This window comes from Gracilinanus agilis, chromosome 3, assembly GCF_016433145.1.
Source record: "Gracilinanus agilis isolate LMUSP501 chromosome 3, AgileGrace, whole genome shotgun sequence".
Lineage (NCBI taxonomy): Eukaryota > Metazoa > Chordata > Mammalia > Didelphimorphia > Didelphidae > Gracilinanus > Gracilinanus agilis.
Window position 1 is genome coordinate 247,854,717 of NC_058132.1, and position 8,716 is coordinate 247,863,432.

At 49.0% G+C, this 8,716-nt stretch overlaps 1 protein-coding gene across 1 annotated transcript; it reads right to left on the reverse strand.

Annotated features, from left to right (window-relative positions):
- Nucleotides 1-527: 527 nt before the first annotated feature.
- On the reverse strand, nucleotides 528-3,153 carry SP9 (Sp9 transcription factor). Its single transcript, XM_044666496.1, has 2 exons — nucleotides 3,133-3,153; nucleotides 528-1,964 (listed from the first exon to the last, which is right to left on the reverse strand). Exons 1-2 carry the CDS (start codon nucleotides 3,151-3,153, stop codon nucleotides 528-530), a joined length of 1,458 nt encoding a protein of 485 aa, XP_044522431.1.
- Between the last annotated feature and the right edge of the window lie 5,563 nt (nucleotides 3,154-8,716).

Consider the following 8,716-nt stretch of genomic DNA (forward strand, 5'->3'; position numbering starts at 1 on the left):
TGGGTGGTGGGGTTTTTTTTTTTGTTTGTTTGTTTTTGTTTTTTGAGATGGGGAAGAGGTGGGTTAAGGGGGGGTTGGGCTGAAATAGAGGAGGGAGTTTGTGTATTGCTCTTCATTCAAGAAGTTTGTATCGCGGTGTGTGTGCGCGTGTTTGTATGTGTTTTTCAGTGTGTCTCGGTAAGTTAAAAAAAATGTTTTGAATTTGTCGGGGGTTATTAGTTGTTGTCCCTGGACCAAGCATGGTATTCAAGTCTCCGCTGCAGTCTGGAGGGGAGAGATTCGCCTGGAGCGGGGCGGGTCACACCTCCCGCTCCAAACTCTGGCGCTGGAGCTCACCAGCGGCTCCTTCTCCTTCCCCTTCCCCAAATGCCGGGAGCAGAGGAGGACTAGGGGGAGACGGGAGTGAGCCTCTCTCGCGCTTGCTCGTGCTCTCCACATCTCTCGCTCCTGATCGCTCTCGCTCTCGCTCGCTCTGTGTGTCTCTGTCTCTTTTGCTCGCTCGCTCGCTCTCCTCACTCTCACCACCTCTAAGAGTCATTTGGCCCCGAAGCGGATTCTTTGCCTCCCGCTGAAGCGGCAGCCGCTGCTGCCGCCGCCGCTGCTGCCGCTGCTGCAGCCGCAGCCGCCCGAGCCGCACTCACCCCGGAGTCGTGAAGAATGAGGTCCGGGGACTCGGAGCGGGGCGTCTCCAGGTTGCTTGCGTCCGTGTCACTGTCGCTGCCTTTTTTGCCCCCGCCGCCCCCGTTGTGCGTTTTAATGTGTTTGCTCAGGTGGTCGCTGCGCATGAACCGCTTGTTGCACACGGGGCAGGCGAAGCGCTTCTCGCCCGTGTGAGTCCGCAGGTGCCGCTGCAGCTCGTCCGAGCGCGTGAACCTCTTGCCGCAGAAGAGCCAGTTGCAGACGAAGGGCCGCTCGCCCGTGTGCCAGCGCAGGTGCGCCTTCAGGTGCGAAGTCTTGCCGTACACCTTGCCACAGCCGGGGATGTGGCAGCTGTGCAAACCCTTCCGCCGCAGGCTCGCTCCGGCGGGCCCCAGCCGCTCCGCCTCCTGGCAGTTGGGGCAATCGCAGGTGGCCCGGCCCGAGTAGCGGCGGGCAGAGCGCGCCGAGCTCCCCCCGGCGGCGGCGGCCGCGGCGCCTGTGATCATGGCGCTGGCGGCGGCCGCCACGGCGGCGCTGGAGTCCGTGTAGGAAGGCAGCACCGGCTTGAAGCCCTCCTGGGTCAGCAGGTGCTGGCTGGTGGAAAGCAGGTGCGAAGCGGCGGCAGCCGAGGAGCCGAGGCCGGTGGAACTGAAGGCCGAGTGCGTGAGCGAACTGAAGTCGGGGTTGTAAGTACCCAACTGAGAATGCAGCGAGGCCTGGGGGGCGCCCGAGTGCAGCGAGCTCTGGAGCCCCCCCGCCGGGTTCTGCACCTCCAGCCACGAGCCTGGGTTGGTGTGCACGTCCCACCACGAGGAGGCTGCCCCGTTGGTCACCTCGCCGGCCGCCAGGGTGGAGTGGAAGCCGGACTTGTACCAGGACTCGTAGGGGTGCGCCATGCCCACGCGCGGGTACAAGCTGTCAGCCGCCGACGTGTGCACCTTGGAAATAAAGGCCGACTGGCCGCCCGCTTCCTGGGGGGACACTCCGGCAGCCGCCGCAGCCGCAGCCGCTGAGTTGGAGAACAGGCCTCCGTAGTCGCTGCTGAAGGCGGACGACGTGGGCGAAGTGGAAGCCAAGCAGAAAGCGCTGTTGGCGGCGCCGGAACCGCCAGCCAGTCCGCTGGAGCCTCGGCTGCTGGTGGCCACGGCGAAGCCCGAGAGACTGGAGCCTAGGTTACAGCTGGAGGTGGAGCGCTTCCAGGGGTGGAAGCCCCCCTTGGCGAAGGCGCTGGACTCGGGCAGCGTAGTCAGGGGGCTGGTGTTGCCGATCTTGTTGCAGGTCGCGGCCAGCATGGCCAAGGGGGTCGTTCCAAATCTTGGCTCTTCCTAGATGGGGTGGGGTAGAGGGAGTTTAGAGTGGGATAGAGGGAGGAGAAGGGGAGGAGGAGAGGGTGGGGGAGGGAGAGGGCGGGAGGAGGTGGGGGGAAAGACACAAAAGTGCACCCGTGAGCAGCCTCATCACCCCCGTACTAGACAGTAAAGGAGAGGGGGCCGTAGCCCCCCCTCATTTCACACCTCCTCCCAACCCCCTCCCATAACACTTCACTTGGCTTCCGCACACCCCCTTTGCACACACAGAGGGCAGCCAGCGCACCACGCTAGGGCAGAAGGAATCAAAAGGAATGTTCTCTGGGATCCAAAAGTTGCTCTTCTTTGGGGAGGTTAACAAATAAAAGATGCATCCGTTTATCTAGCAACACTCACAGCAGCAACTCCTACCCAGAATCGGAGCGCAGATATGCTTCACTTTTTAGCCTCTAGCGTGCAGAACCAGACCCCTTTTTATAGGAACCCACCCAAATAGCCTTTTGGGGGTAAGGGAGAAGGTAAATATGACAATAAATCGGAGAAGTGGGGAGCTGCAAGATAAACTGCGGCACGGAGACCAAATCGAATGCTAATCACTGCGTTAGCCATTTCCTCCCAAATCTTCCTATGATTTTGATCTTCTCTATTTAAATTTTAAATATTTATTTCCCCCATTTACAGAAAAAACCAACCCGATTCTGAATGCAACAATAATCCGAAGTAAAACAACACACGGCGACGGATTCCAAAGTCACAGAGAGCTGGGCAAACCGGGATAAAAGCACAAACGTAAACGTTTGTTTACGCGACTAAACAGACTTCAATACAAATAAAGCTGCTTTCTGGAAACCCCACAGTAGCGTAATTGCAACATTTCCCAAAAGGGGGGGAGGGGAAGAAGGGGGAGGGGAGAATAAGACACGAGAAAGAACGAAACCACCCCCCCTTTTCCTTTAAAACCAAATCAAAGGGAGCTTGCATACAAATTGTTTTATTGCAAAGGCGTTTCCAGAGCTCCCCAAACTTGAACGGAATCTGCTCTGAAAATGCAGCAAGAGTCTTTAAAGAACCAGAAACTGCATTACAGCAGCAACAGTTTCTCAAGCGAAAACCGTCCCCGAAAAGCCATAACAAAAAAATGAAGCCACTTAAAATGTGCAAATACATATCTGCGCCTCGGACTTACCCCAAGAATAGACGTAGCCATAGCACGTCCCTTGGCTGAATGCTGGGACCGAATGGGGGACTCTGCCAGTAGCGGCGGAGAGGAGGAGAGTTTCCTCAGTTCCCTCCTTCGCTCCCCGCTTTACACCGCTAGTATACTCCTGGCTCCTGTGGGCAAAACTCAGCCTAAGTGTGGGGAGCGCCTGCTTTGAAGTACCGCTGGCTAGGACTCTCACCCAATGAGGGCGCAGAGAGAGCAGACAGGAGCTGCCCCGTAGCCAATCAGACACTCCGAGGTGCCAGAACCAGGGCTCCGGGCGCGTGCCAGTCAAAGGCAGAAAAGGGGGGGGGGGGAGGGAAACGCAGTGCTTTGGACTGAAGAAATTATACTGCAATTAAAATTTTTTAAAACACACACAACAACAACCTAGGTTTAAATAACGTTAAAATTGTGACACAAACCAACAAAACTCAGGAAATGCAAAGTTAGATGTCACACTTCATTCACCACTTGTGGGAAAATGGGGTGGGGTGGGGAAAGGGTAAGAGGAGGCACCAACCGGGACAGAGGGGAAAAGGAAAATGGGAAAATGTCAGTTGTTCAATTTGCATTTCCTGACTCTTGTCATTCTATATCATAATTTTATCATTTTACATCTGTCTCCTCCTCCCTCCCTCTCCCTCTCTTTGTCCCTCCTTCCTCGACTCTATATGCAGTCTAGATTGCTATTTGTGTATCCATATCCTAAGTCACTTATTACTCCTATTTCTAATTTTATATGCTATTATCCTAGAGAGAGGTATACTAAGGTAGCGAAGCAGAACAGAAAGGACAGAATCCTCAGTCCTCACCAGTCATCCAATAAAAATATCCTATATACCAGCCTAAGGGACACCCTGAGGATTATTTATCCGACAGTTTAAAATGTCTCCCTAATTGACACTTCATCTCAGTCCTTTATCTTGGTTGCAGGACCCACGACGCACTAAAAACACCACCCTCAAAAAAAAAAAAAAAGCTACACTCAGCTTTTTTAAAAGTTTCTTTCAGCTCTTTATATACCAGACAGTTATCAAATCTAAACAAACAGTAGGAGGTACTGATTATTTTTCCAGATTTCATGTTGGGTAGATGGGAGAGGAGATAGGAAAAGTATCTCGAAACACGTTTCATCTCAATTTATTTTTATTTATTGTAATATCTTCCAAAATCTAAGTAAGAATTGTTTTCTTCTCCCTCTCCTCTCTCCTATTCTTTCCTATCTTGTCTGTGTCTGGAGGGAAGTTTTTGTTGATGTTTGCTTTTTTTGTTGTACCGCTTTAGGTTTACGTGTTTGAGTGCAGTCTGGAGTCTGGTTTTCTTGCCACAACTCTACATCCCACCATTTGAAAGCTACCAACTGATGGCGTAGAGACTGCTTGCTCCCTCCTTACACCGCAGCAGCGGGAGGGCGCCGTTGTTAGCCTCTTCTTCCCCCACCCTTGGCTATGTATGGCCTGTTTGCACTGTGTACACTCTGCACTCCCCAGTGAACCATAGACACGTTACCTGCTCTCTGCGTTTGCTGAAATAGATATAAGTCCAAGTCGCGGGTCCTAGGTGCATTGCAAACTAGTTTCTGTTATTTATAATTTTTTCAGAAGCTTCTCATGACTCCTCATTACTGTCACCTCAATAGTGGGTGAGTAGATAGCTATGTAGTTTGGATATTGGGACTGGATGTAGTTGCTTCTTTGGGGACATTTACAAATGCTGATATCATTATGCTTCTTCCTTTTGGTGTCGCTCCCTTCTTTCTGTTCTCCAGGGCAGCAGCTGCCCACGATTTTTGAACCAGATATATGAATATATGCATATATTCAGTCAGAGTAGTAGTTTAAAATTGCTTCTTTCTCCCCCAATTCTCCAGTCTAAATCATCTTCAAGTATCCAAACACCAAACCTGATGTACAAAAAATAGATGGGGGAGGGGGAAGGAGAGACAGAGAGAGAGAGAAAAAAAAAGAGGGAGGGAGGAAGGGAGGGAGAGAGAGAGTCTTCATGCCCCCAGTGTTCTTTTGCCGTTGCTGAAATCCCTTTAGTTAAAAGTGCGACCATCATAATATTATGCTTGCCTTGAGACTGATCCAATCTACAGTCAGTATAGCCCAGTGGGCAAGAATATCCCTGTAGGTCTCTTAATCTTCAATAAACTACTTTGGTAAGGAATGTTTTTGTTTTGTAGGATGAGAAAAGATAAAGGAAAATTATATTTTGTTTCAGAAGGCCCTCCCAAATGGAGAGGGGGGGGGGGATGAGGAGGAGAGAAGAGAGTGAGCCCTGAGCCCATCTCTTAACAGTAGCCTGCTTACCCAGGGGAGCTGTAGTGATAATCGGGTAGAGGCGTTTGAAGAGCTCCCCTGGGGGTGGGGGTGGAGGGAGCCCAGCAGCCCGGACAAGCCAGAGTGCCCGGCAGGGGCACCGGGGAGTCATTCCCCAACAGGTGACTCTTTCCCATAGGGGGAGGACTGGCACTCCTGTTTATTTAGAGGCTCGGCGTTGATTTACTAATAGAGGTGATTGTTAAGTGGCAGCGAGGCGTTTCAGACCCACCCCGGAGCAGCCCAGGGAGGAGAAATGGCGAAGGTTCCCCCCCCCCCATCCACCCACTCCCCCCTCCTCTCTCTTTAAGGAAACCTGACAAAGTAATAAATAAGACGATCCGAAAAGCCACTTAGCGCCGGTGACATTTTAAAGTCAACCATTTAAAACAGTTCACGCCAGCACCTCATGCTCTTGGCTCCCTCGTTCCTTTCCTCCCCTCTTCTCCTCCCCCTCCCCCCTTTCCCGTTTCATGTTTTCAAACGTATTTCCAGCTGTCAGCATCTATCTATACGGGCACATAGTTATTTCTAGAGATACCCACGTCCTAATCACAATAAAAGTTAGTGAAATCTCCTAACCGAAAGAAGACAGCTCTCCATGTTCCGTACACCCGTGCCACTTAAACAGGGTGGGGGGTGGGGGTGGGGGCTTGTTAGGAAATCTTTAGGGGGAGGTCCAGCTTTTTTTTCCCCCTTTCCTCTGACAGATTTTTTCATACTCTAAAAATCCAGTTTTTAAACAAAGATCAATGTGTTATGCTAAAGTGTTGAGCTGACTGTTAAAACATTTGGGGAAATAATGACAATGTAACAAAGGCCTGGTTTGGAGTGAATCATCACCCTTTTAAAAGTTAAAGCAATTTTCAGGAGAATAGCTTTCAGCAAACGCTTTACATTATTCAAAACGGCCAAATAATGCTCTATTATAGCGCCTGAATGCTGCCAGTCAGCCCATAAGTGCAATTTGTGCAAAGGCTCGGTGCCTTATCTCCACTTCTTTATAAAGAGGTGAATATAAAACAATTTCTTCCAAACCCAGACAGAGAGCACGAAAATTGCTTCCCTTTCTGCAATCAGGGCAATTTAACTGGAGTGCAATTAGCACTATTAAATGTCGATTCTGCATAAACAAATCTGACTAAGAAGCGAAAGTGGGGTGAGAACCTCATATACACTGAAACTGATTTTTTAAAATTATGTATCCGGGTCCTTTACAATTGATCCGTGACGTTTTCTCCCAGGAATATATTTACATTGTAAATACACTATCGTGAAATACACTTTTTTTTTATTTGTTAAAAAGAAACACCCAACAACTCAAGAATCCTAATAAAGAAGAATGGGGTAATTAAAGGGAGCAGTTCACTTCCTTTGAACAAATATTGTTTCCCCCATCTTGCCTCTCCATTGAGCTTTGATCTGAGCCAGTGCTAAAGTTGCTGTGTTTAGAAGGCAAGGCTGAGGAACAATTCCTTCATTAGAGCTGATTGGAAGGATCCGGGGTTCATGCGCCACGGATGAAATGATTCTCCTTCGCGTTCAAGGAAGCAGGGTTCTGGGAGAGAAGCGCCAAATAGGTTCTGAATAAATCGATATAATAGCTGGTTAAATGTAAGGTGGCAGCACAATTTCCTAGAAATCTCAGAAAGGCGCAGAATTTACCCACGGATGTTACAGGGATGCGATGGGATGAGACGGAATGGGACAGAATAGGGAGGGGATGGGGTAAAGGGGGAGGATAAGAGGATCAAGAAAGGGAGGAGGGAGGAGGTAGGTACAGACCTTTTCCAGTTCAGCTGCAGTCAGATCTTCTGCCACAAGGAATGGGTGTGCGGGGGAGACCTGCAAAAAACACCTTTCTGACAATTCATCGCACCCTGCCATGTTTTTTTAAGCTACCGTGGCTCCCTTTCTGAGTCCTTCTCCCAGTTTTGCTTTTCATTTACATTTCTTATGCTCAAGCAATGATTTTCGGGTCAACAAGATGTGGGAGTTGGGGAGATAAAAGAAATAACTTTAGTAAGAAAAGGCTTTCCTGCTCTACTTATCAAAGATTGGTTATGAAAAGGGGAGCAAGGAGAAGATGTTAAAAATACAGACCTTGGTGCCTGTTGAGTCCAGTGAATTCTCCTCTTCCCCAACTCCTCCCTCCCTCCCCCCCCCCCCCCCATAGAGTTTTTCATTTGCGGGCAAAGATGTAGTCACACTTTTGATTAGAAGAGACTCTTTTATAGTTAATAATAATAGTAGTACTAATAAAAGGGAGGAGGGGAGTTAGCACTGCGATCAAATGAATCAAAGAAATTAATTGAAAAAATTATGGAACTCTCCCACAATTTTCAAGGGGCTTTCATTTCATATTTGTTATATAACGCCCTCTTGCTGCCCCCACCTCTGCCAATGAAAGGAAAAGGAAGGATCAATTGACAAATGGGTTTTAATCTTTCCTCGGTCTTGAAGGTGCCACTGCTATTTAGAGTTAACAGGGAGATGCAGATTTCCCTACATCTGTGAGGAGGAGGAGGAGGAGGATGCTGGAAGAATTGAAAAGCCCTCGTCTATTAAGTGCTCTCCAAACGTTTGCCTACATAACTAATTTTCCACCTCAAAATGTATTTGGACCATCCGTATATTTTAAGCCTTCCTTGTTCTGTTGATGTGAGCCAAAAACACATGAACAATTAAAGGAAAGACTCTGGTGTGTCAAAGGAAGGAAGGTGACTGTAGACTGTATGATGATTTTAATTACTGCAATTATTGGAAGATTATTCAACAAGCATCATAGATTTGTTTACTGCATTAGGAGGAAACTATGGGGAACGTTTTGCTGAGAATTTTACCCTCTCACATCACATTCCCCACCAGCACCTTCAGATAGGTATAAAAAGAGTCATGACAGGTTTAGACCTAAGCAGTTCTGAGACTCAAATCAATGGGAGAAGTCATCGCCAGGTCCCTTTTGCTAAAATGGATATATTTTCAAGTAGGGAGTTGCATAATTAAACTCCACTGGAACTATCTTTAGAGAGACTGAAGCTTCCTTTTCATAGAAATCGTGCGAGATTGTGAAAGAAAGCTCTGATGACTTTAGCAATTAGCGAGCATTTCCAAGCGAGAGCCCCTGCTTGTTAGTTTTCCGCTTTCTTCACGTGTAAACTAACATCCCGAAGGCATCATACATGGAGGCTTTCGTAACTTCTCTCCTTTCCCCCTCCTCCCTCCTCTAGGTCCTTGGAAGAGAC